At 38.6% G+C, this 26,391-nt stretch overlaps 1 protein-coding gene across 1 annotated transcript in view; it reads left to right on the forward strand.

The window, feature by feature from the left end:
- The window catches only part of LOC118684006 (sodium channel protein type 5 subunit alpha-like), a 33,416-nt gene extending 13,212 nt beyond the window's left edge, over window positions 1-20,204 (forward strand). Inside the window, exons 11-27 of the mRNA XM_036378656.1 lie at window positions 736-1,125; window positions 1,877-2,006; window positions 3,791-4,029; window positions 4,369-4,569; window positions 5,329-5,682; window positions 7,380-7,817; window positions 8,688-8,834; window positions 9,945-10,065; window positions 11,573-11,727; window positions 12,392-12,565; window positions 12,790-12,897; window positions 14,326-14,604; window positions 15,186-15,239; window positions 16,141-16,282; window positions 16,852-16,952; window positions 17,369-17,639; window positions 19,006-20,204. Coding sequence (XP_036234549.1) covers window positions 736-1,125; window positions 1,877-2,006; window positions 3,791-4,029; window positions 4,369-4,569; window positions 5,329-5,682; window positions 7,380-7,817; window positions 8,688-8,834; window positions 9,945-10,065; window positions 11,573-11,727; window positions 12,392-12,565; window positions 12,790-12,897; window positions 14,326-14,604; window positions 15,186-15,239; window positions 16,141-16,282; window positions 16,852-16,952; window positions 17,369-17,639; window positions 19,006-20,204 — 4,503 coding nt within the window. The remainder of the gene's footprint in view (window positions 1-735; window positions 1,126-1,876; window positions 2,007-3,790; window positions 4,030-4,368; window positions 4,570-5,328; window positions 5,683-7,379; window positions 7,818-8,687; window positions 8,835-9,944; window positions 10,066-11,572; window positions 11,728-12,391; window positions 12,566-12,789; window positions 12,898-14,325; window positions 14,605-15,185; window positions 15,240-16,140; window positions 16,283-16,851; window positions 16,953-17,368; window positions 17,640-19,005) is intronic.
- The last annotated feature ends 6,187 nt before the right edge of the window (window positions 20,205-26,391 follow it).

The raw sequence follows: 26,391 nt of genomic DNA on the forward strand, positions 1-26,391 counted from the left end.
AATTTCAATTTAAAATTAATGGCTTGAAAGCATAAACAAAAACCCATTACAAACACAGATCACTCTTAAGTCTTTAAAATGAACAAATGTTTGGATAAAGAAGAATTAGATGAAAAAATTAATTTGAAAAGGAAGTATTATAAATGGAGCATGAAAGAAAAGTTAAAATAGTTAAATAGATTTTCTATAACAAAGAGAAATAAGAAAAAGTGAATGACTACCAGAACTTAGCTTTTATATTGTCATTCTCTGTGAAAAATTTTATACTTAAAATGTAAGTATAAAATTTCATACTAAAAATGTAAGTATAAAATGTAAGTATTATCTCAAAAATAGCTGGTACAGCTCATAAAAATTTATTATCTGCCGTTGAAAATCTAAACACAATCCTTCCCAAAAAATCTAAATCAGATAAGAGTTTTGGACTTGCAGTGGTTGACAACAAGTGTTACAAAGCTCCAATAATTTACAGCTTCCCCAGATTTTCTTTGTGATGTTACACTGCTCTCTCTGTTTGCTTTTCCTGGCCTTCCAGTCTCTCCCGGGCCAAAGTTTTATTATCTGCCATTGAGAATCTAAACATAATCCTTCCCAAAAAAATCTAAATCAAATAAGAGCTTTGGACTTGAAGTGGTTGACAGTAAACATTACGAAGCTCTAACAATTTACAGCTTCCCCAGATTTTCTCTGTGATGTTACGCTGCTCTCTCTGTTTTGCTCTTCCTGGCCTTCCAGTCTCTCCTGGGCCTGGTGTACGGCCCCAGCTCCAGCCCGGCCAAGCGCCGGCCGAGCCACGGGAGCATCTTCAACTTCCAAATGCCCGCTGTGGAGGGTGACTCCGGAGCGGATCTGGGTGACGACGACACCGCGGGCGCTGGGGGACACCAACCCCGCTGCCGGTCGCTGTCGGGGCCGCGGATGGGAAGGCGCCCCAGCCTGCAGAGCCAGCGGGGCCACAGCTCCCACCCCGCCACCCCGAACTGCGCGCGGAGCAGCAAGGGAGGCAGCCTGGATGAGCACCCCGGGGTGGGTTTGGGGAGCAGCAGGGTGCACAGCCAAGATCCCGTGCCCTCTGAAGGAGCCGTGCTTCCACCGGTCATGGAAGACTCAGGAAAGGGGGATCTGGTGAGGAAAAATATAATATTTTAAATATATGCTTTATATGGTGCTTTATCAATCTTTGATTTGGTTTGGTTTGGTTTTGGTTTTTTTTTTTTTTTTTTTTGTTTTGTTGTTGTTTTAACAGTTTCACCTTAATGGCAAACAGTGATGTGAACTCAAGCGTGCTGATGTTGTTGTAGAATTGTTGTCTGTAGAATAGTCTGGTTTTTAATAGTCTGATGCTTCCTGAAAATTAGATTTTGGTAAACCTTATGTTTCTGCTATTCATTAATTGCACTAACATCGTTTGAAAGATTCCTAGTGCTGAAATTGCAAGTCACCCTTTTCATCCCAAATGCTGCTCAGGGGTGTAATTTTGAATAATGCCCGTGATTTTTTAATTTTTTTTTTTTTTTTTGTTCATAGCCCCTTTAGCATCATGCAGCAGCTTTGCCTGTAAGTTCCCAAATTTCGCCTATTTATCCTTCACCTCTCTCCTATTCCATTAGTCTCTTGTATAATTCCTAGGCCCATTTCCCCTCATACACTCATTTCCAGGGCTGTGCTTGCCCCATGTTACATGCTTGCAGGATCCATTCACTGCAGCCCCATAAGAGAGTAGGACCTTTGGTCTCACCATCTATTACATCTTGTAAAAATGTACATTTATTTGGCTGCCTGTCATTGTTCCTATTAACTCTCACAGTTACCTATCATCACATCCTGGCTCATTTCACTCCCGTGGTATCTCCCTAATCGTGTTTACTTCTCTGAGCAGCCAGCTGTGCATGATGAGAGCAGCATGATGCATTTACCTCCTCATCTGTCAGTGGAGTACTTTAATGAGGCTCTTCAGAGACAAAGGGCAGCAAGCGTAGTCAGCATAATTACCAGTGTCTTGGAGGGTAAGTGGTTCCTCATTAAGTTTATTTCAACCCTAAAATAATGGTGCCATGAAAGAACAAAACATAGTTCTTGAAAGTTAGCAGAGGTTTGTAGGCGTGTAGTTAGGAATTTCATTGTTCATTTGGATTTCTTTTAGAAAAAAAAAGGTGTTACACAGTCTCTGTGTACTGGAACACATTCTTTGCCTATTGCAAAAGCTTGTTTTGTAGGGCAGAGTGAGGGAGGTTGGAGTGAGAGTGGGTGGAAGATATTTCTGATCATCTGACCTGCAGGACTGGGACACTGTTTTCTCCTCCTGAGCTTCTGATTAATGTTGTGTCAGTGGCAGAATTTGGAGGATTCACAGGCATGCAGAATTCAACAATTAATAAGATTATGCCAGTAAAATTAGTTATGACAATTCTTGGATATTGAATACTCAACGTCACAATTTTATTCCTTTAATTTACCTTCCCAAGTGAATTTTCGGTGGGAGTTAATCAGTGACAGTCATTTTGATGACTAATAGTTTTGTTGCAGATCTTGCTGAAAAATTTCGGTCCAAGTTATTCAGGATGAGTAACTTTTGGCCCATTTGAGGAGCTCTACCACTAGTTCTTGGACCACAAGTATGGGATTGAACAGGGAGGTAGCAGGGACCTTCCTGTGGCAGGAAGGTCCCTTTTCTAAATTTTTTTTAAAGCTTTTTCCTAGGAGAATCACATTTGAGCACATCCAGTTGAACTTTGCCTTGAAGTGTAATTCATCAAAGATCTGGGTTTTGTTGCACAGTTTTAGCTGTGAGCTGGGGTGGGACAGGACTTGTAGCTCTAGTGGAAGACAAGGGCTAGACCTGGAGTGAGGATTAAGTCAGAGTGATCACTCTGGAATGAGTGATGTAGGGTGCAGATGTAGGTATTGAGCCTGGGGGAGAAGATATGAAAATTAAACAGAGAGAAGAAATAAGGACAGGGCCAATTAAGAAAAGGATATGAGTCAGACCCAGCTCATCTATTTCTGAAAAGCTTCCAGGTCCCTGAAAACCAGATGAGTACTTCCTACTGTGCTTGTATTTAAAGCTAGTTCAGTTAGTCAATGAATTTGCACAGGACTTAAGCTGGGTCAGAAGTATTTTGAAGGGCTAATTAATATTAATGGATAAGAAAAAAAAGCTATGAGATTTAGATTTGATTAAAAAGATGAAAATGACAAAGACAAAACAGCTTCTGTCCCAAGTTCTACTTGAGGATAATTGAGATGTGTTCAGCTTGCATCAGCTGGAAAATGGTGGGTGTGACCTTTCCCATAGAAAACGCCAAAGACCAAATTTCAGGCAATTTGGATTTGCCAGAGTCAGAATTCCCATGTCTACCACTGATTCTTTAAACTGCCTTGAGGGTCAAGGGAGACACAGCCGTTGTCCCAGGCACCCACGTGAAGACAAGGTGGGAAGTGCTGTAGCTGCTCTGTTGTCCTGCAAGAGCATAAGAAGCTGTGGTGAGGGCTCTGCATCACAAATATCTGCATTGCCAGATGATTTTAGTACCAGTCTGAAACAAAGAAAACCCTTTCCAAAGGCTTTTGAAGGAAGTGCTCACAAAAGAATTTGGCATTTTCTCAGAGTTCTTATTTTTGCATTTATCAGCTGGTGTAAGAACCACATGAATGGTAAAAAGCTCAGGGAGGCTCTGTGAGAGATGAGAGATTTCCTTTGCCTTCTCTCGTCTTTTGAATGCTTGAAGTTGTTATTTCACCATCTTGCTCAGTGATAAATAATGATAGAAGGATTTTCTTCTTTGTTTAGAACATGAAGAAGCTCAGCAGAAATGCCCACCACGCCTGAAGAACTTTGCTTTAAAGTATCTCATTTGGGACTGTTGCCCACTTTGGTTGAGAATCAAGGAAAAAGTGGCTGCTTTCATAAAGGATCCTTTTTTTGATCTCACCATCACGGTTTGCATTGTGATGAACACTTTGTTCATGGCACTGGAGCACAATAATATGTCACCTACTTTTAAATTCATGCTTAAAATAGGAAACTTGGTAAGCAAATTTTCAACTATGTGGGTTTTTTTATAGAATTAGTTAATTGGCTGATGTGTGTTTTCACTTGAAACATAAAAAGTGAAAGTAAAAATTAAAAATTAGCAAAACCTGCATTTATAAACTTTGTTTCTAATACAGACAATTCCCAGATTTTTTTATACAGTTTGTCGTGCTCCTGAGAAGGCAGAAAACAATCCTCCCATTTTAATTAAAAGTGCATTAGGACTTCATAAACATGGGTTTTATTAACCTGTCCATGAATGTTATTTGAGGGAAGGTGACCTAGAGATAACCCATGGCTACTTTCAGGCTGATGCCACTGTTTCCTCGTCACAGGTTTTTACAGGAATCTTCACTGCAGAAATGATCTTAAAAATCATCGCTCTAGATCCCTATTACTATTTTCAGCAGCCCTGGAATATTTTTGACAGTGTCATTGTCACACTGAGTTTAATTGAACTGAGTTTCCCCAGACACAAAAACAAGAGAGAAAGGAGAAAAGGAGGAACCCTGTCAGTTTTACGATCCTTCAGACTGGTAATCCTTCATGCATGCTCAGTTGTATAAAACTTTATCTTGTGAATTTAGTACAGAATACTTCTGCAGTTAGGAGGCAAGAAATTACTTTTTTTTATCCCAATTATTTTTACTTCCTCAACTTGGCTTTAGGATACACACTCAAACTCCTTGTGATGTTAGAGTCAAGAGTTTAAAAAGTATATTTCTTTTGAGTTCACTTTTCAAGAAATATTCAAAGGAAAAAATATTCCAGCATGGACATGTTATAAAAATGACACAAATAATTAAAAACTAGCACAGGAAATTAGGAAAAAAGTGTTGGAGTACAAACAGAAATAAACAATATTTAAAGAGAGATGTGAAATTATGTTAAGGTTTCCACTTCATACACTGGGGACTGATTTAAATTGCTTTATCAAAATATAGACTCTTTTCATAGTGCTGCAGCAGCAGTCCCTGAGCTTTTGGTCCTTTGTTTTACATGTAAGTTAGGCACCAAAATCTACATCAAGAGAATTGCATGGACACCTGCCTGCATTTATCAGGGTCTCAAGTTAGTTTGGTCCTTTACGAGGTGATTAGTTTATGTTTGCAGTGTTGCCCAGCCAAGAGAAAAAAATATCTATAAATACTTTAAAAAAAGTATTAATGTACCACAAACGTTGCATCGCTGGAATAGTTCAGAATATCAGTAATTTGGTTGTTGTAGGATTTGCATGGTGCAAAGATGAGTTATCTCTACCAATGTCTAACTCTATGTTTTATGTTGCTACGCAGCTGAGGGTCTTCAAACTGGCAAAGTCCTGGCCAACTTTAAACACTCTAATTAAAATAATTTGTAACTCCCTGGGAGCACTGAGTAATCTGACCCTCGTCCTGGGAATCATCATTTTCATTTTTGCTGTAGTAGGGGTGCAACTTTTTGGGAGAAGTTATGCGCTCAACTGCGATAAAATAAGCAAAGACGGCAGGCCACGCTGGCACATGATGGACTTTTTCCATTCATTCCTCGTCGTTTTCCGAATTCTGTGTGGAGAATGGATTGAGACCATGTGGGACTGCATGGTGGTTGCTGAACCATCAATGTGTCTTGTTGTCTTTCTGCTGGTCATGGTGATAGGAAATTTAGTGGTAAGTTTCGCAATCTGTTCTCTTCATCCTGTCTGTGGTGGACTCCAGTTAATGGTTGTTCTGACAACAAAAAGGTAGCTTCCCTAAAAACAGGTGGAAAAGTTACTTATGTATGTTATAGTCTGCGAAATCCTCTTTTTCCTTTCACCTTTGGACCATTGTCTGTATTTTCCCATTTTGTGAGCTTTGCTCACAGCACCACTCGACCTTTCCATGCGGCAATTGACAAGAAACACCTTTGCAGTAAATACACCACAGGCAGCTAAGTTGCTCCCTGTCTTGGGATTTGGATGTAAATAATCAGTGAGGCTTATGGCTCACCTGCTTGGATTAATTAGGCCAAGTGCTTAAGTCCCTCTCTAAATCAATTTTAGTTATTTTATTAAGACCTCATGCAAGTACTGAATTCTTTATCAGCAAATGGCAGAATCTACCACAGAAATCAGGATTATTTTTAGGCATCTCAAGATACATTTATATCCAAGAGCTAGGTCTTGCAATGGCATAACCTACACAGCCTCAACACACTATACTGGGACACAAGGGACAGCCTGCCTTCCTTGGTCCTGAGCTGTCCTTTCTTGATGCCCAAATCATAAATATCTTCTTTTAGTAACTTGGTTCCTCATGTCCTTCATTCATTCATATGCCAATCTTTTCTTAATTGTAAAAAGAATTCTGAACATATTTAACTCTAGGCAGACCTTTGTGGGAAATCTCTGCTCTGTGGCTGAATCCTAAATATGTATTTAATGTCCTGTCTGTTTCACAGTGCAAGGATTGATGCCAGTGATGAAATGCTGTGAGTGAGATTTATATCACAATTTAATGTTAGCTGTCAAGCAATGAAGTGTTTAGCCCCCACTTTTTGTCCAGGCTTTCTTATGGTCTGAGGAAGCAGAGAGAGGTATCTGGGACTGAGATTTATTCCAGCCTAAAGTCAATAAGTAAGACAGATGAGATGAATTGATCTCTGGAGAGCTGATATTCTCCACTGCCTGTGGTCCTTGGATGGCTTGGGAGTGTTATCTGCTCAGTTCTGCCATGACAAAAATTAAGATACACACTAGTAACCAAAATACTAGTGAAAAAATTAAATTCTCACATTCCCTTAAAAGCAAACAACAAAAAGAAAAAAAAAAACAAAAAACCAAAAAACCAAAACAAATGGAGGTTTAAAAATTCCTTTATATGAAGGTGCTTAAAAATGAAAAATTCGAGCTTCTCTTGGTTTTGATTTTTGTGATAATGTGGCAGATTTGAGGAAATTTCTGGGCCTGAATCTGATCTTACAGAATTTTGGAAGTAACTGCACAGAGGCCTGATTTAATTCTAATTTGAAGAATGAAGAGACAATTATTAAACTGACAGGACATGAGTCAATGTTACTGCTTTAACCTTTAAAAAATTGCTTTCATCAAATAATGCATTTGCCACACAGATCTGTTTTCTCTTGTAGTTTAAATTACATTTTTTTGAGAAGAGAGGAATGGGAACGTTGAAATTTCAGATAGAGAAGTTGATTTCATCAATCACAATGTGATCAGTTGCTGCCATTTCCTTATTACCTTGTTTTGGTTTGCTCAGGAGAGATAGAACTTTGGTAGCGTCTGTGTTCTTCAAAGTTAAAATTCAGATTTTCGAATGCTAATCTCCAGACTTGATTTTTTTTTAATTATTATTTCAATTTCTTTTAGGTTCTCAACCTTTTCATTGCACTGCTGCTGAGTTCTTTCAGTGCTGACAGTCTCCAGACAACAGAGGATGATGGAGAGATGAACAATCTTCGGATTGCCTTTGCTCGGATCCGCAAGGCATTCCACTTTGTCAAGAGCGTGACGTGGGATGCCTGCTGCAGGAAGCTCAGGCACATAAAGAAAGTGCACAAGAAGAAAATCAAATTGACTGCACAGAACTCACTTGGGTTCAAGAGTGAAGAGCCAAAGAGTTGTAAAGAGAATTACAATAATGAATGGATTGAGAAAAACAGGGACAAATGCCCAGGTCTTGAAGATTTTGTTAGAAACCCCAACGTATTTGTCTGTGTCCCTATTGCTGAGGCAGAGAATACAAGTGAGGGTTTTGAAGATGATGATAAGCTGAGCACATTTACTGACACAGAATGCAGCAAGCAGGTAATGGATATCTTAATTTGTGTCGGAACAGCAGAATTGTGGAGAGAGATGAAGGGAGGGATGGGTGGGAGAAGAGCCTCTAGCAGAACAGGGTGGGAGATGTTGATCCATTTTCAGAAAGTTGCAAAGTTCTGAACTAGAGCCAAAAGTAAAAATATTTACAGCGAGGGTAAATCGTCACTGGGAGCCTTTTAAAATCAAGATTCTTTCATGGTTTTAAAAGAAAATTTTTGCAGGAATTCTAGCTGACATGCTGTGGTGCGCACAGGTAATTATGGCAGGCCTTGGTGAACTTGTGATTTTTAATGTAAATATTTATGTTTAATGTCAACTGTTTTGGTATTATTTGCACAAAAGAGCAAAAATCCATGTTCTGTGTACAGAACATGGATTCAGAATATGAATTGATAGCTCTGATCCTTACTTTGTATTTTTCCTTCCTGTGTATAATATGTAGTAATTATTAGAAGTGGATGGGATTAAGTATGGAGTGGCTCTACCAAGGACATATTTTTGATACTACATCATATATTTACCCTATTTCTTTGTGCTCCATGAATTTTTCTGTTCTGTTTCAATCACAGCTGTCAATCTGGTATCACAATTTCCCATATTAAGTTTACCTCTTAATTCCTATGTAAGAATTCTCATTTAAGTTTTGAATAGGTCACTAAAATGCCTTCATTTGCTCTGTTGTGGAAAAGTTCTATTCTTAAGTAAAATCAGAGACTCAAAATGATCCTTTCTTATAACTCTTGTCTGGAGATTCCCACTTTAAATGAAATTTATAGCTTATTGTTTTTTCCCCTCTGATTTGTACACTCCCTAAAAAGGCAAAAGAAAGCCCTCTAATCCACAGATTAATTTCAGGATGAAAATCACCTGAGGCAAAGAGGAGACAGAGCAAAAAATTCAGGCAGCTCAAGTAAAGGATCAGGATTTTCCTCTGAAGAATTCAGTGTGCTTTATCTAGGAAAGGACAGGAAGAGTGAACTCTCATCACCAGAAGAAAAAGAGGTAACATTTTTTTTTTCAGTCATGTTAATTTTCCAATACAGTTCAAACACAGGCATATTTCGGTTCAGGGATTTACCAGAGAGAAGTTTAGTGCCAGAAGCAGCTCTGAACTTGCAGTACCTGGTCTGGCAGGACAGGAGGCAATACTGGAGCTGGAATTCTGTGAGCAAAATCAAAGGTTTTCTAGGTATTTATTTTAAAGAAAAAAAAAATATAGTATAGGAAAGAGAGCATGTAGAAATGGGAAAGCTATGATGTAAATTTAGTAGTAATTATCAATAATTTATGAAATACTCTCTGATACCTTCCATTCATTAAATTCTGACTCCACAAAAAAGGAGGATTAAAAAAAAAGAAGAATTCAAGAGAGATAAGTTTTCATGTGGGAAATTCCATCAAGTCTGCCTGTGTCCTAAGTATCTCGGATTCAAGAAACATAATGCTTGAAATCAGTTTCTCTCTGTGTCATTAAAGATCATTGTTACCAGTTTTACAGTGATTTTAAAATAATTTTGAATATAGAATACATTCAAAGAAGTAAAAACCAGCATTATGGAAACATGAAAGAAGAAAAGCATAAAGTAAACAATTGCTAGCAAACTGCTGACTCATGATACTGTCTTTGGTTTAATGAGATGGCAAAAAGCCTACTGAAGAATACAGGGTGTGATTCCAATTTCTGCTTCCTAAATATTATCATGGGTGCTCAGTTCCTGGCATGATAACTGATTTATTTATCTGGGTCTCCTGTGTGAATGCATCTTTCCATGATTTCATGGTTTTAACCCAGGTAACTTCTCCTCTTTTGAGAACTATATTCACTAATATGCAATTTAAAAGCTCTTCAGTTTCCCAGCTGATTAGGCAGGTATATCTGGTTCATGTAGATAGATACTGTAATTATAGAGCTTGGGCCTCTATTTCAATGCATCAGTTGGTACTTCTAAGCTTGTATCTTTTAAAATCAAAAAGTTTATTCCATTACCAACAATAATTGTAATATTAGTACATACCAAACTTTAATTTTGAGTTTTATTTGTTCATGGATTAATTTACTCATTTGGACCCAAATTAGAAAGAATCAATAACTGATATTACTGTGCTTGGTAGTTGGACAGTGTCAGCTCTTCTGAAGTCAGCACAGTGGATCTGACAAATCCTGAAGATCTTTTAAAACAGATTCCAGAATTTTCTGAAGACTTCAAGACTCCTGAACAATGTTTTCCAGAAGGTAAGACTCTTGTGGTTTCACTACTGGGAAGTGAGAAGAGTGAAAACTCAACTTGTTTCTCTAGTGATGCTGAGCCAATAGGGTCAGATTATTTTCAGTTAATTTTAGTTATTGGAAAAAAAGTTAAATAGTTGTGCCTATCTAGCCAACACAGAGACTGAGACACCTGAAAAATAAAACCCTTTCCCTAAAAGCCAATTGCTTCCAAGTGGGACATGGGCAATGGCCTAGACCCCAGTTTGAAAAATAGGATTGTGAGGTGAGATGCATTTCACTGAGTTCTACACAACCAAGTCACTTTGGGGGTTTAACATAAGAGAAGTGTGTGGGACCAGGTCTCACATGGCAATGGTCACCTGGCACATCAGGTTTATTAATACATTGCAGCAGTAAAAGTATTCCTTGAATAACATTTCATGAGCAATCTCAAACAAAGGAGTGAAATAAGCAAAAGAAGCTGCTAAGATGAATTGAATTTCTATGGGGTGATAATTAGAGAATCATAGAATGATTTGGGTTGGAAAGGACCTTAAATATCATCCAATAATCTGAGGATTCTTTTCAAGTCATCAGACAATACCTAGCTTTGGAAGTTGTTCTAGGATGTGTTCAGTGCTTTTATGATTTTTTCCTACCCTAATATGTAACAATGCTGGCTTTCACATCAATCCTGAAAAATTTGGTGTCTTTCTATGCTGGGGTTACAGCATCTCATCTCTGCTTTTCAAAGAGTGTGCAGAAACTGAGAAGGACTTTTGTAACATCGAGACTTTTCCCATGGCCTTGAAGTTTTGTGTGCCCCAACAGCAGGTCAGTGAGAGCCTGTCCAGTGTCTCAGAAATATCTTGAAATGTGGAATTCATATTCTCTGAAAAAATTCCTTCGCCCAGGATTTTTCTCCTGGGGAGCTGAGAAGCCTCAGAGAAAAGGAAAACAATTCTTATCTCATTTGCTTCTCCTGTGTTGTGCCCACATGTGGAATGTGTTTGGAGATTGTTTACCCAGAGGTGATTGTTTCATTGGATTCTGCTGTGAGTTGTTTTGACTCATTGGCCAATCAGGGCCAAGCTGTGTTGAGACTCTGGAAAGAGTCAGGAGTTTTCATTATTATCTTTTTAGCATTGAGTAAGTATCTTTTCTGTATTCTTTAGTATAGTTTAGTATAGTATTCTTTAATATAATATAGTGTCATAAAGTAATAAATGAGCCTTCTGAGAACATGGAGTCAGATGTGTCATTCCTGCCTTTGTCAGGGCATTCCCTGCAAATACAATATTGAAATAATGAAAAGTTGTCCAGCGGGGCTCTACCTACTTTATAGGAGCTACAAGGCAAATTAAACTGAATGTATCTCAATTTTTTTTCTCTTGGTAAAACAGGGAAAACCAACAACAAGGATGCAGTAACTGTGGCCGTTGCCTGTGTCCTAAACCCAGGAGTTTCCTGGCCATGCTTTCACATTCACCTGCCCCCCTTCCATGCACTCATTGCTGTCTCTCACTTTCAGGTTGTGCTCGGTACTTCCATTGTTGCCTGGATAGTGCTGCAAAGTTTGGAGGAGAAAAATGGTGGAATCTGAGAAAAACCTGCTACCAGATTGTGGAACATTCTTGGTTTGAGTCCTTTATCGTGTTCATGATTCTTCTGAGCAGTGGAGCCCTGGTTGGTGTAGCACAGTTTCATGTATTCATGAAGGGTTTTTTGCTTTAATTTGCACCCAGAGAAGTTGTTTTTACCAACAAACAAAGTGAATATCTTTGAACTCATAAAGAGGGAAGAGTCTTCAAATAGCAGTCATTTATTCATCATTTTAATTATTGCAAATCTATTATTGATGTTATTAAAAATTATAAGAGAGCATGAGCTAAGCTAAGAATACATGAATCTCAAAAGCTGTTTCTCTTCTGGCTGTATACTGGATTTTTCTCAGGAAGTTATGTCACAATTGTGAAATATTAAGGAGATTTTATACCATTAAAACAAACAAGTGACTCTTAATACTTGGGGAAGAAAAGCTTCGTTCTCTTCAATATATAAATTTTATTATATAAATTTATAAAAATATGTATATATTTTTATCCTGTGCTCACGGGATTTCATTGTGCAGGAGGGATGCATCCACAGGGCTGTTTTATATAGAGAAAAGAAAGAGAAGGCACAGGGAGAATTACACTTTTACTCAGCTGGCAGAGATTTGAGTAACAAATGGTGTTCAGATCTGTATTAAAACAAACTGAATGATGAAAGGGTCTCAGTGTTGCTTGACTTTAAATGTACAAGGTTAATTTCTGATTTTTGCATTTGTCTACATATATTATGATTTCAGGCATTTGAAGACATCCATATACATAAGAGAGAAAGAATTCAAGCAATATTGGGATTTCTTGACAAAATGTTCACTTTCATCTTTATTCTGGAGATGCTGCTGAAGTGGGTGGCTTATGGCTTCAAGAAATATTTCACCAATGCCTGGTGCTGGCTGGATTTCCTTATTGTAGATGTAAGTTCTGTCCTTGCTGTTCCTACACAGCATTAGCAGCAGAATCCCTGATTATTTTCTGGATGTAAATTTCAGACCTTAACCACTGTAGCAATGGTGTCAGGATATTGTAGTCCAGGCACCGAAAACATGGTTTTGTTTTTTGGTTGGCTTTTTTTTTAACAGAAATAAAGGAAACAGATGACAGGATGTTGTTAATGCATTTCCTTTGTCTTCCCACTCAGGTCTCTTTGATAAACCTCTTTGGCAGTACCTTTGGGCCCATGAAATCTCTCAGGACTCTGCGAGCTCTGAGACCCCTGAGAGCACTGTCACGGTTTGAAGGAATGAGGGTAAGACTGATTGCAAGCCAAAGCTTGTCAGAGCTGATGAGCACAATACAGGTTTGTGACTCATCACTGTGTCTTTGTCAAGTTCACATGCTCACCCTGAGCTCAGCTTAGGAACTATAAAATACATTTTTTAAGAGACCCTTGGTTGTGCTCTTCTGTAATTGGGCATTCCTTATAGACTTTCCTGGAGTGATTGATCCAAGTGCTGTTGAAATTAAAACTGGCCTAGGTGGAATTTTGTTCCATTGCTGCTCAGACATTCTTGTGTTCCTGTCTTACTGAGAAAGGCAAAAATAAAACAGAGAATAAGACCTGTGAGCACAATTATAATTTTTGAAATCTCATAGCAAGCTAACTCAGAGGAAAGAGTCACTTCAATTTTGAAAGATTTTACTGGATTGATTTACCAAAACTGTAGCCTATTAAAAAGTACTTTGCTCAAATTATTTTTTTAAATAGAGTTCTTTCCGAAAACAAAAGTATTTTCCTGTAGAACATTAGATTTTCTTTTCCCATCAAAAGAGCACATTTATTTATTATTTTTTATTCAGGAAGAATAAAACTGAAAACTCTGTGGTTGCAATCTTGACACTGTGAAGACAGAAATGTCATTAAATTAATTAGCAGAATGTATCCAAATTTCCATGTCTGGAGTAAATTTTGATATTGAAACAGGTAATGTCATACTTTATGTCTTGCTATGAAGAATGTGTGTGGCGCAGTCTCCAAAAAACCTTCACAAAGCCTTTGAATTTTTCTGCTGGTGCATCAAGTCTTTCTTTGCTACCTCACAGATGAGTTCACCGTGAAACTCAAAGAAATGTTCCCACCATTCCCTTATCCAATTTTTTCAAAGCAATCTGTTATGTCTTAGCATACATTTAAAATCTGCTTGGACACTTTTCTGTGGCTATACAGCACCTAACACAGGAAATGTACCTGGCTTATGCTTATAAACCCCAAACACAACCATAATCCACTAAAAATAAATGAAGCAAATTACTAGTGGAGAATTATTACTGGTCCTTTTAGGAGCTACTTTTGACAGTCTTAAATATAGTCCTCTGCACAAGTGCTCATGGATGAATACTTCAGAAGTTTTATGTTAATAAAATCTAAAACAAAGAGACAAATGGACCATGTCCTATTCCAAAAATAAGGAGGGGGGAAAAAAAAGGGGTGGACTTAGATTTTAGCAGTGGTAAGACCTCACAGCAGACCAAGAAATATCAACTATTGCTTTGAAAACCTAATAGATACTAAAGATATTGTTCAAGGTCCCCCTGACAGCTGTGACCAGTGTGACTGTGACTATTTACCTAGAAAACATCAGGTTTCTCTTTGCAGAGATGACTAAGTGACTGCTTACAGATACCTGGGCTCATCCTTTTTCCTGAAGCGTATTTTTCCTCTCCCTTTTCATCCAAGGTTGTGGTCAATGCCCTCCTGGGAGCCATCCCTTCCATCATGAATGTTCTGCTCGTCTGCCTCATCTTCTGGCTCATCTTCAGCATCATGGGAGTGAACCTCTTTGCTGGGAAGTTTGGGAAATGTGTCAATATGACAGATGAAAATTCCGTATTAGAGGGCAACATCACAAACAAAACAGACTGTGAGATGTACAACAACACTGGGAAAATATTCTGGATCAATGTTAAAGTCAATTTTGATAATGTTGGCTCTGGCTACCTGGCTCTTCTTCAGGTGGTAAGTGCTGCTTGTCCTCAGTAGCCAGCCCTTGTCAGATGGGCTTGACCTTTTGTTAATTCCTAACTCATCTCTGAGGGTGATGCAGGGAGTGGAATATCCTGCAGCTTGCTCCCCCTTGTAACTGGCAGTTCACACACACAAATGGAAAAAGGGGGACAGATAAGACCCGCCCTGACTTTCCAGGTGATAAAGGAACATCTGGTGGGCAAGTGCTGTTGCAGCCTCCAGCAGTTTCATGATCCTGGAGTCCATCTCAGAAGGAATTCTGGGGTAAATAGTGACCTTTTCTGTCAGAATGTGGATTTATTCAGCCATGAGGGTTGCATGGCCTTTAGTGCCATGCTGATGAGGGTTTGCTCTGTCAGAATCCTAGGATAAACTGTTCTGTCTCCCCACTGAGAGCTTTCATATCCTATGAGGCTGAGAATGCCACTCACAGCAGCAGCCAGAGCTGGGTGCTTTGTGCCTGTGAGCATAGCAAAGGCTCTTGCTCCAGTCAGTGTCATTCTGATATTGCAAATTATGTGAAGACTTTCAAGGTCAAAGTTCAAAACATTTTCCATAATCTCTCATTCCAGGCAACATTTAAGGGTTGGATGGACATCATGTATGCAGCAGTAGATTCACGAGAGGTCAGTCATTTCATTCAAACCATATTTTTTGAGAATGTTGCTGCTTTCTGCAATCGCAGTATTCATTTTGCACTTCTACATCTGCTGTTTGTCAGTGCTAAATGCTACCAGTAATTATTTTTGTCAGGTGATGTAAACATTCAATCTGCAAATGACTCATCATATCCTAAAGCTCCTCTGTTGCAACGGGGAAAGGGTTTCAGCTCTAGATCCACCCACTAAAACAGAACAAAGTGGTATGACTTAGTAAGGAAAGAAATTGAAATGTAGAGGATGCCTTAATTTCATCTGGAGTTCAAAGGAATAAAAGAATTTTTAAATTATTTTCATATTATAATATTAGCAATATTATATATTAAAATATAAAATAATATATTAAATATGAAAATACTAATAATACTATTTTCATATATTGATAAGTTTTTGTGTGTTTAAATGTTTTTCTTCTTTGTTCTTCAATTTGAAAAGTTATTTTTTCTTCTCCCAATTTTGTTTTTATTAATAATAGCCATCACAGAAGTTTTTTGCTAAGAAGATAAAAGAGCAACAACATATCTAGGCCAAGAAATGTAATGGCAAGAGCTTGGAATTTGACTTCTAAATAGTTTGTTTGATTTTTCATGTACTGAAAAATTTACAGCTCCTGTTCTTACTGAAAGGAACTGAAATGGTGCTTCTGCAATGCCTGTGGAAATCATGTCAAGAATATTCAAACAAAATTTTGTGTTATGCACTATTGGTATTTTTAAATTATACCACTTTTGTCACAATTAGCAGAAAGTCTGTAAATCTTAGTTTCTCCTGGAACCAATTTTTGAGAGGAGCTTCAATAAGAAGATTATTCTCAATTGGGCCCATGTTGCTGTATTGTTATTTCTCAAGTTCCTTCTCATTCTTGCAGAAAGATGATCAGCCAGAAATGGAGTACAGTCTCTATATGTATCTCTACTTTGTGAACTTCATCATCTTTGGGTCTTTTTTCACCCTGAACCTCTTTGTTGGTGTAATCATTGACAACTTCAACCAGCAAAAGAAAAAGATAAGTGTATTGGTTGTGCTTTACAGAACAAGGTCCTATACATGGAATCTAAAACTTCTATTGGCATTTACCAGAGCATTGATAATTAAATTACAAGAAATAACTTTCTCCTTTCTTTTCCCCTGTAACCTGAACACCTAGATCTTCCCCAAACCTTTCAAAGCCTCTTAAAATTTCACTCCTTTTGAGGAACTCAATATAACCAGAGACTCATTATTTAGAAAGTGGTCTGATACAGCTGCTCTGATGAGTGATTTGGATATTTAGCAAGCCCAGCCTGAAAGTCCAGGGAAAAATCTGGATATTCAGCAAGCCCAGGGAAAGATTTGATCCTGTCCATGTTTTTTGTTTGCATGCCTTTTGGGTGGGCTGAGTTTCACACCAAGACTTCTACTCCGTGAATGGCTGCTTTGTGCCACTGATTTTTTGGACACAGTTACATGATATGAAATTAGAGCCAGTAACAGCAAGATGTAAAAAAGGAAGAAATGTCAGTTTCCAGAATTTTAGACATTTTAAGTACAGTAGTTTTGCTCTTCGCCAGATAACAGTGACATTTCTTTGTATACTTAGGTGGGGAAGATATCTTTATGACAGAAGAACAGAAAAAATACTACAATGCAATGAAAAAGTTGGGATCCAAGAAACCTCAAAAACCCATTCCAAGACCCTTGGTAAACAGAATTCTTCACTGGGAAAACGCATTACAAAAATGCAATTTAATTCACTGGAAAGTGCATATATTTATATATTGCATATAAAATATTCTTACTGTCTTTACATTGATACTTGCACAGTTCTCTAAAGTCAGTTCCACATCAAAAAGTGGACGGAATTATTTTACAGGTTAAATATTTATTAAGTTCTCTGCATAAATATTATTGGGTTTTATATTCTTCTTGTAACTGATAAAACTTCAGGATGGGAAGGGATTTTAATGTCTTTGTTGTACTCTGCCTTTCTCCAATTTCTCCAACTTCATTGCAGCTGAGTGATTTTGTGACATAAAAATTGGAAATGCTGGAAACATGTATGGATGGGTACTCTTATTTTCATAACTGATGTCAGAAGTATTCTTTTTCCCTTCTAGAACAGGTACCAAGGTTTCCTTTTCAACATTGTAACATCCCAGATGTTTGATGTTGTCATCATGGGTCTCATCTGCCTCAATATGGTCACAATGATGGTGGAAACGTATGAGCAAAGTGAAACAAAGACAAACGTCCTCAGCAAAATCAATATACTCTTTGTTACCATCTTCACTGCAGAATGTGTGCTGAAATTGCTGGCTCTGAGGCAGTACTATTTCTCAAATGCCTGGAACATATTTGATTTAGTTGTTGTTATTATGTCACTTGTTGGTAAGTAAAACTGTCTTGAAAATTCTTTACTCTATAAATTATTATTCTTTTTAGAAAGAAAAAAACGAGTTAAAATTTATTAACTGCAAATAATCATTGAAATGTAAGTCATAATACTATAAGGTATTAAGGAAAAAATAACAAGCCCCCTCAAGATTATATTAAATGAGATTCAAAACAATTCCTTTAGTAAAAGTGTGTATATATTTATAATAGTTCTTCAGGTTTTTTTTTTTCCTCATCTGAAGTACAGAATGAATGACTCATCATAGCAGTATCACATTACACGATAATTTCCATTGTCACAGATTTAGTACCAAGTAAGAAATATTCAATGAGATCAATTATTGGGGTTTGTCATCTGTATTTTTTGACAGATGACTGAAATATATAGACAAACAGGAATACTGGAATATGAATAGAGTGGGAAGAATGGAATTAGATTATAGCCTGTAGAATTCAGGCATTGCTGACTGACAATAAGGGCTCTCACTTTGTAACACAATAGAAAAGATCACCAAAAATGTATTAGTTTTTACTTGAAGGGATTGCAATGGAAGAATGGGGTAAAGAGCTCTGCTGCAAATTTGAGCTTCTTGCCAATTGAACTATTCCTGGGGCTAGTACTGCCCTAGCAAGAGGCAAGAAGGATATTTCAGTTCTTTACTATTACTCGTGTCTAGGGTAAGTAAGATTCCAGTAAGACTATGGCTCTTCCTTGAGAAATTAGGTTTCTGGATTGTAAATACAGAAAAAATTATCCAAAACAGCTGCACTTAGAAAAGACAAGCCTCTTCTAATGCTACTAGGTGTCATTTATTTCATTCAAACAAAGAAAAAATAACGTCCATGTGTAGCTCTGTCCCTGAATAAACCAAAAGCCGTTGTAGAGTGGCATGCACATCTTCTGTGTTCATCGCTCTGTTTGCTTCTACATATCATGCCTGTATTATCTAAATTACTTTGACATTGCATTATATCTTGTTTTCTTAGTTTAGCTTTGTAGTGTCAGTATTTGAAGACAAATGTAGAAGGTAACTTGAATCTGCTGAAGTATTCATGCAACCAGAGTCAAAGAAAACCATCAGTCGTCAAGTGTCAGCTGATACAGATATTTGAAGTTGTGCACAGAAAGTTTCTTGTCATCTTCTGTGCAACAGGGACTGTTCTCTGATGGCTGAAGAATGTAGCTCATAATTGCTGATTTCAACAACTATTATTTCAATTCAGCTTCTCCTAAAAGTTATTCTGGTGGGGCTTAGCAAACACACATCAAATATCTTTGAGCTGTGAATATATTATCATTCCAGCCTCTTTACAAGTTAAGGAAAAAATATATTCTAATGAGTTATCTTCTCCTTTTCAGCCTTACTGCTTTCCAACATTGGCAAAGCCTTTGAACATTTCTTACCACCCACACTCTTCAGAGTCATTCGCTTGGCCCGGATTGGCCGGATCCTGAGACTCATCCGGGGAGCCAAAGGAATTCGAACTCTGCTCTTTGCCTTAATGATGTCCCTTCCTGCTCTGTTCAACATTGGCCTCTTGCTGTTCCTGGTCATGTTCATTTATGCCATTTTTGGCATGGCTAACTTTGCCTATGTGAAGATGGAAGGTGGCATTGATGATATGTTCAACTTCCAAACCTTTGCTAACAGCATGCTCTGTCTCTTCCAAATCACCACGTCAGCTGGCTGGGATGCTCTTCTCAGTCCTATTTTAAACACTGGGCCACCATATTGTGATCCAATCATAAGTGGTGAAGTGGGTGAATGTGGTAAACCTGCCATAGGTATTATTTATTTTGTAAGTTACATCATTATATCATTTCTCATTGTTGTAAACATGTACATAGCTGTTATTATGGAGAACTTCAATGCTGCCACTGAGGAAAGTGCAGAGCCTTTAGGGGAAGATGACTTTGATATCTTTTATGAAGTCTGGGAGAAGTTTGATCCTGAGGCAACTCAGTTCATAACTTTCTCTGCACTTTCAGACTTTGCAGATGCTCTGCCCAAGCCCTTGTGTGTACCAAAACCAAACAAAGTTGAACTCACAGCAATGGACCTGCCTGTGGTCAGTGGGGACAAGATACACTGCTTGGATATCTTGTTTGCTTTCACCAAGAGGGTGTTGGGAGATTCTGGAGAGCTGGATACTCTGAAAGTACATATGGAGGAGAAATTCATGGCTGCCAATCCATCAAAACAATCCTATGAGCCAATATCCACTACGCTCAGCCACAGGCAAGAGGAAGCGTCGGCCACGGTGATCCAGCGTGCCTACAGGAGCCACCTGCTCCAGCGCTCCCTCAAACAGGCTTCCTACCTGTACCAGCACAGAACTGGCAGCTCTGACACTCTGGGAGATGCTGCTCCAGAAAAAGAAGGACTCATTGCATCTATGCTGCATGCAAATTATGGTAGGAGTCCTAACAGGTCTGAAACGTCATCCTCAGTGTCCATCCCTCCGTCGTATGACAGTGTCACAAGAGAGAGTAGTGGCAATCTCATGGTTGAGAATGGAGAAATAATGGGCGATGAACAATCTCCAGACATTAAGTAGTTAATTGGTGACAAAGCTATTAAGAATATTTTTAAATTTTCACAGAAGATGATATTGTAAATGTATATCAGCAGAGGCAGCCTCCCTATGAAACCAAGCCTGTTGATTATGGCAGCTGAGAATCGTGGCCTTTGGCTCTGCTGTGTTCAGTTTTCTTCAGTATTTTCCTATTCAGAGAAAGGTTTTGGATCTGTTTGATCAATGGCATCTCACTGCAAAGTGTGTCCCACAGTACCTGGGTACTGTGACATGTTCACAGCAGTGACAGGCAACCTCAGCTGATATTTCCCCTGTACAGGAAGCAGAGAAAAAGTCCAAGCACCAATGGATCTACTGGAGAACAGAAAATGAATGTCAATATGAGTATAAAGTGAGGAATGGAAAGGAGCTAATATTTATTCCATTCCTAATTGCTACTATCATTATAAACCTGTTTAGCAAATCACTGATGATTTTTAATTTTTTTTTTTTTCTGATGTTTGGGGACAGATGTGCCACAAACATAGACCCTGCATGATCCACAGGTATTCCACAGTATAGTGGACTTCTTCCCATATGATGGATTTACAGAATAAACCGTGGCATGTACATTATCATAGTTGTGTTACTGAAGTTTAATGGAATAATAAATACAACTCCTAGTCTTACAGAAGTCGTACTGAGCAGAGAAAAACCTTGTTTATGTTTTGCCTGTGAGGATTATTTTTTTTAACCTGGTTTCCTCTGGCAGTGAGATGAAGGCAGCTGTACCATCAATCACCCCATAGAAATTTGTGTTTATTGCATACTTTCCTCAAACTTCTAACAGTTGAGTATTGTGTTCAAGTTCATTTTTGACAATGAACTTTTCTCTTTGGCAGAGAAAAGCAATACAAATAACACTGGCTGGAAATTGGTAATATCACCCCAGCCATTTCCTTAGACACCAGAAACCAAGGCTGGAGAGCTCCACATGGGACCCATCAGAGGTGTCCTTGGTTGTGGTGATGAACATCATCCATGGCCATGGATGTGTCCCTTTGGAGTAGGAGCCTTTCTCCCTCCTGCCTGTGTTTCTCTGATGGGAGAATCAGCCTTCTCTCTCCTGCAAAGGTTAGAAGAATCCAAATTATGAATAATGGAGGCAATTAGGAAATCTGGGTTGAAATACTTGGGTCTGGGGTTACCATAAACCTAAGGATGTAATACAAATTCTAAAATTCTACTTCTCATAGAGCTACATGTGCAGATGGGCTCTCGTGGTTTCTCATCTACCACATTTTCCTTATGAAATCCTTTATCTTCATGTCCTTATACTTGTCAGAAAAACACATGCCCAAACACTACTTACTCTTTTGTCCTGTGTACATTTACTTTGTAGATCCAGCTGTTGCACTTTGCTGTCTAAGGACCGTCTTGTTCCCCTTTGTCACGTACTAGGTGTAGTCACAAATTAAGCCTGACATTTTAATTTCTTATGTGCACTAACATCTTTAAGATGCTTTTTATTTTTCTTAGTTGCAAGGTTGCAGCTCTGTGATCACTGTTGGGTTTGGCAGGTTCTGGCAAGGCTCAGGTGAGCTTTTCCCTCCACACTGATTTCAGCCAGAAAAGAACCCAGTGATTGAGCGGGACCTGCTGTGCACTTCTTTGCAACCTGCAGCAAGTTTTCTTCTCTGTTCAATGCCCCTTCTCCCTCGTAGCAGTTATATTCTTATGTCTTATGTTGCTTTCTTCTCCTGTCTTTTCCACCTCTTCAGATTGTGAGCTTTTTGGACAGAATTTCTCTTTTACTATGGATGGTAAATTACACCTAATAACGAGACTTTGTTTTCAGTTAACATTGTCTGAAGACTGATGCAAATAAATAATATTTATAGTACCTTTTAGTTTCATCTGTGGTATTCCCTTAACTTCTCCCTAGCCATTCCTGAAATGGTAGCACCTTTAATTAGTTTTGACTAATGCTCCCTCAGATTTTAATGTAGGTGTGCAGTGTACCAGAAAAGTCCACAGCTCTGTGCCTTTAGGACCCAGGTGCTGTAGTCCTTCAAATAAAAAATAAATCTAACAACTATAAAAGAATTAATGAAATTAAATGGGTTTATTTGGCTAAAATTATTTTTTAACCACTTTCACAGCATATGAACAACCCCAGCTGAGGAGCTGACTACATGGCACTGGTGGGATGGTCTTTCCCAGCTCCAGCCTGTTCAGTGTCAGCTTCCCAAGATGTGCAGGATGCATTGAGGAGCAGTAATGAGCCACATGCATCATTCTCATGGATTTGGGTGTGCACTGAACAGTCCTGGTATCACATCCTCCCAGGAGATTGCATTAAACATATCCATACCTAAATGTGGTCTGACTCATCTTTGCCAGTTTTTGTACCAGGAAGAAGTATTTTTTATTGTCAGAGCAGTTAATTGTTGGTCAGAATATATACAAGCATCACTGCCGTCCTTCTCTCTGGAAAGCCCACCCTGAAACAGAGCCAGAGCTCCACCAAGGTAGGAGATCAGATGCCAAAGTTCATTTGGTACCCTAAGTGGATTGTTTGTTGGTGTAAGAAGTAAGAAATACCATCTAGGGTGAATTTTACCTTCTGCAGAAACTCTGAATAAAGGTGGTACTATTTTAGGGAAGATAGTTCCCTTGCCATGTACAGAATCAAAGAATGGGTTGGGTTGGAAGGGACTTTAAAAAGGGACTTCCAGTTCCACCCGCTGCCATGGGCAGGGACACCTTCCACTGTCCCAGGTTGCTCCAAGCTCCTTCTAACCTGGCCTTGGATATTTCCAGGCATCCAGAGGCAGCCACAGCTTCTCTGGGCACCCTGTGTCAGGGCATCGCCATCCTTTTAGAAAAATATCTTATGTCAAAGATGAACCTACCCTCTTTCAGTCTAAAACCCTGATAAAAAGTCTCCCTCCATCTTTCTTATAAACCCTCTTTATGTAATGAAAGGCCACAAGAAAATCTTCCAAGCCACAAGGAGGCCCCAATCATTTGGGAGATAAAATTCTGAATATAAACATGGCAGTTAGAAAATGTGCCCTTAGAAATAAATAATCTTCCAAATCCTCCTGGTTCTCCTCTGAGCCTCTTAATTTTGGATTCTACTGATGTCCTTACAAACATCATGCTTTTCTGTGGTGGCAGTGTGATATACAGCCTTATTTCCAGATGAATTGCTTTCCTTTTTTGGTCATTCATAGCAATATTTCATGTGATTTTAGTCATTTAATCCAGGCTGCATTAACAGCTTGGTCTCTTCAACAGTTACATCTTCCATAAACTATATAGCACTTAAAATTTTACTCCAAATTATTGCATTTTTAGAGAGGTTAATAATACAGAAAAAAAAATTTGAGGCCTGAGAGCTTTTCCCTTTGACAACCCATGAGAAACATAAGCTCAACAGCATGATGTATCAATTTGTCCCTTTAATAGTGATGTGGAACAATAAATATATGAATGAATGACCTGAGAACTCAAGAACATCTGTACCTCTCTGTAGTGGGCTTCATTTTAGTACCTAAAGCACACATTTTTCATAGGAAATCAAAGTAATGGAAAATCCTTGAATAATTGCAAACTAGTCAACAGTGTTAAAGGGGATGGGGTAAAAAAAAGAAACTAATGAATAAGAAGCTATTTTCTTCAGCAATATTTTCTTCAGGACCTGTAGCAAAGGCTAAACTGACTTTAGCATTGTGACTATCATTAATTGAACCACATGAATAATTTAGTTCAGTGTTTCTCAGCTCTTGGGCAAATTGATGGAGCTGCATGAAACTCCACCTGTGCTTGAAAGAAAAGCAACATATTTTCCTCCTGTTCATCAGAGATCTTTGCAATTCAACGGTTGTGAATTAAAACTATATCATGCGCTGGGAAGCAATGCTAGGATGAATAATAATGTGTGATATGAGAAATTTAGTGTTGTTTCAGCCTAGAAACAACAGCTGAGAGGATGCATTGTAACTCTCAGCAAATAAAGCAGGTGGGAAAATATGAGGAAGGGAGAAAAACGTTTTAAAGACAAACAGAATAGTCAGGGGGGAATTAATTTGCAAATTACAGGTGGTTTCTCTTCTTCAGAGGATGGAGTCACAAAACTGATTTTAGCAGGAGCAGAGGAGCCAGTTTGACTGGAAGGTAAATAGTTACCAGTGCTTTCAAGGTGTTATGTGCCACAGCAATTTCAAGGGGATCTGTGATCCAGCAGGCCCCATAGTTCCTGCTCAAAAGGACCTGAATTTAATAAAATTAAGACTGGGATCTACATCTGGACAGGGAAACTTGTTGAATGCTTCCTCCTAGTGGTTTTCGATCAAAATGACAATTTCAATGTAAAAAAAAAAATGAGGCCTCTAAAAAAAAAATGAGGCCTCTGTCTAAAGTATAGAGACTGAAACCTGAACAGATAAATAACTGTTAATACTGAAAAAGTATTAGCAGGAAGTAGAGAGCTTACAGGGAGGGGGAGGAGGGTTGTGCTTAAAGAAAGCTGCAGTTTAAAGGTCAGAAAACAAAATGAGTGAGAATTTCCAGTGTAAAAGAGAATGAGACCATGAGTAGGAAGCTGAAACAGTAATAAGTAAATCATTGGCTATATAAGAAAGTAGAAGAAAAAGTAAGAAGTTGTGAGTTTGATTTAAAATGGGGCAGGGATGAGGGTTTGGATAGCTTTAAAGTTTATCTATCTATATATATATTATAAATATCAGGCACATAATCTCCTTAAATTTTGGTGAAGACAAATATGGGATTATATTTTCTTTGGCAAACAAGAAGTGTTTGAATGGAAATGTGAGTAAATCCATGGATGGGCACAGAAGGGAATTAAAACAATGGAGCTGGAGTCCAGAACAACCTCTTTGCAAAAATCCTGTTGAAAATTGGCACATGAAGCTGCAGATCTCTCTCTCTAAGGATTTTGTGAGAACCTGTCAAATCAGGAAAGGTTGCAGGAGAGGAAAAAAATCCACAAAATCCAACCTAAATGTAACACTTGCATTAGAAAAGGAGATAACAAGCAGCTCAAGCAGAGACTTGCTGATCTGAACTAAGTATATTGCAGGGCTGGGGGGCACATTTTGGAGAGGAAACAAAGATTTGAAGGAAAGTGGAAAATTGAATTTAAAAATATTTGAAATGTGTTTTCTAAGAAATAAGAATGTGGCAAATCTTATCCCCTGGTATCCTCAGAGAATGTAAGGGGGCAGAGCATGAAGGGCTCTACTGGGGGCCAGATGGGGACATGTGCCCTCAGGGGATGGGAACAGCAGATCCCTGTGTGTGGGGGTACCAGTCTTTGGTTTCTCTGGGTCTGGATGGAAGGCACTTGAGACAGTAGTTCATGTTCGGACTCAGGTGTTTATTATTTCTTATCAGTAAAACAGTCCTCACTGCTGTGAGTTTGGCAGCTTTTCATTAGAAGGCACAAAATGGCCAACAATCTCTTGCTCCAAGGTCTTTTAAGACTAACTATCCAATTAAGAACTGACACCTGGATTATTTTCCCTTTTAACCCAATCACTGATCCCACAGAGCTGCAATGTGGACTTTTCTGCCCAATTACAAAATGCCACCCAAAGAAGAGGAAGAAGAAGCATGAAGCAGAAACCCAGGATGACACCCTGTGCCCTCCATCTTGCTTCCATCCACAACACACTAAAAATCCCAAAACCTCAATTTCTCACCAAGTGACACACCTGCACTGCTCTCTATAATCTATTTCACACTTTTGTGGATTCAGGTCTATCTTGAAGTCTGGGAAACTTTCTCCATGAATGAGGGTCAAAGTCAGTGCTGCCCTGGGGTCAGGGCACCCCAGAGCAGACAGGGAAATATTCCCAGTTTCCACACCTGTGGAGACCTGGGTCAGCTACTGGAACAGAAGGGCTGGGATGTGTAACATGGTGCAATCCTGAAACACAGAAATGAAGTGAAGCTCTGTCAGCTCAGACACAGCCTGTGGGAGCAGGTGGTGCTGAGGCAGAGGAGGTGCTGGTGAGGCTGCCCCTCTGCACATGCTGGTATGAGATACTCAAGGAAGATTCATACAAACAAGATTTGAAGGGTTTCTACGACAGGAAATTAGAGAGCCTTTAGGAAGAAAATTAGAATCCTGGTTTCTTCAATCCTGCAAAATGAAAGTTGAGAAATGTGATTGTTTCTGAGAGAGGAATAAATGTTAGGG

This window comes from Molothrus ater, chromosome 1 (assembly GCF_012460135.2).
Source record: "Molothrus ater isolate BHLD 08-10-18 breed brown headed cowbird chromosome 1, BPBGC_Mater_1.1, whole genome shotgun sequence".
Classification (NCBI taxonomy): domain Eukaryota; kingdom Metazoa; phylum Chordata; class Aves; order Passeriformes; family Icteridae; genus Molothrus; species Molothrus ater.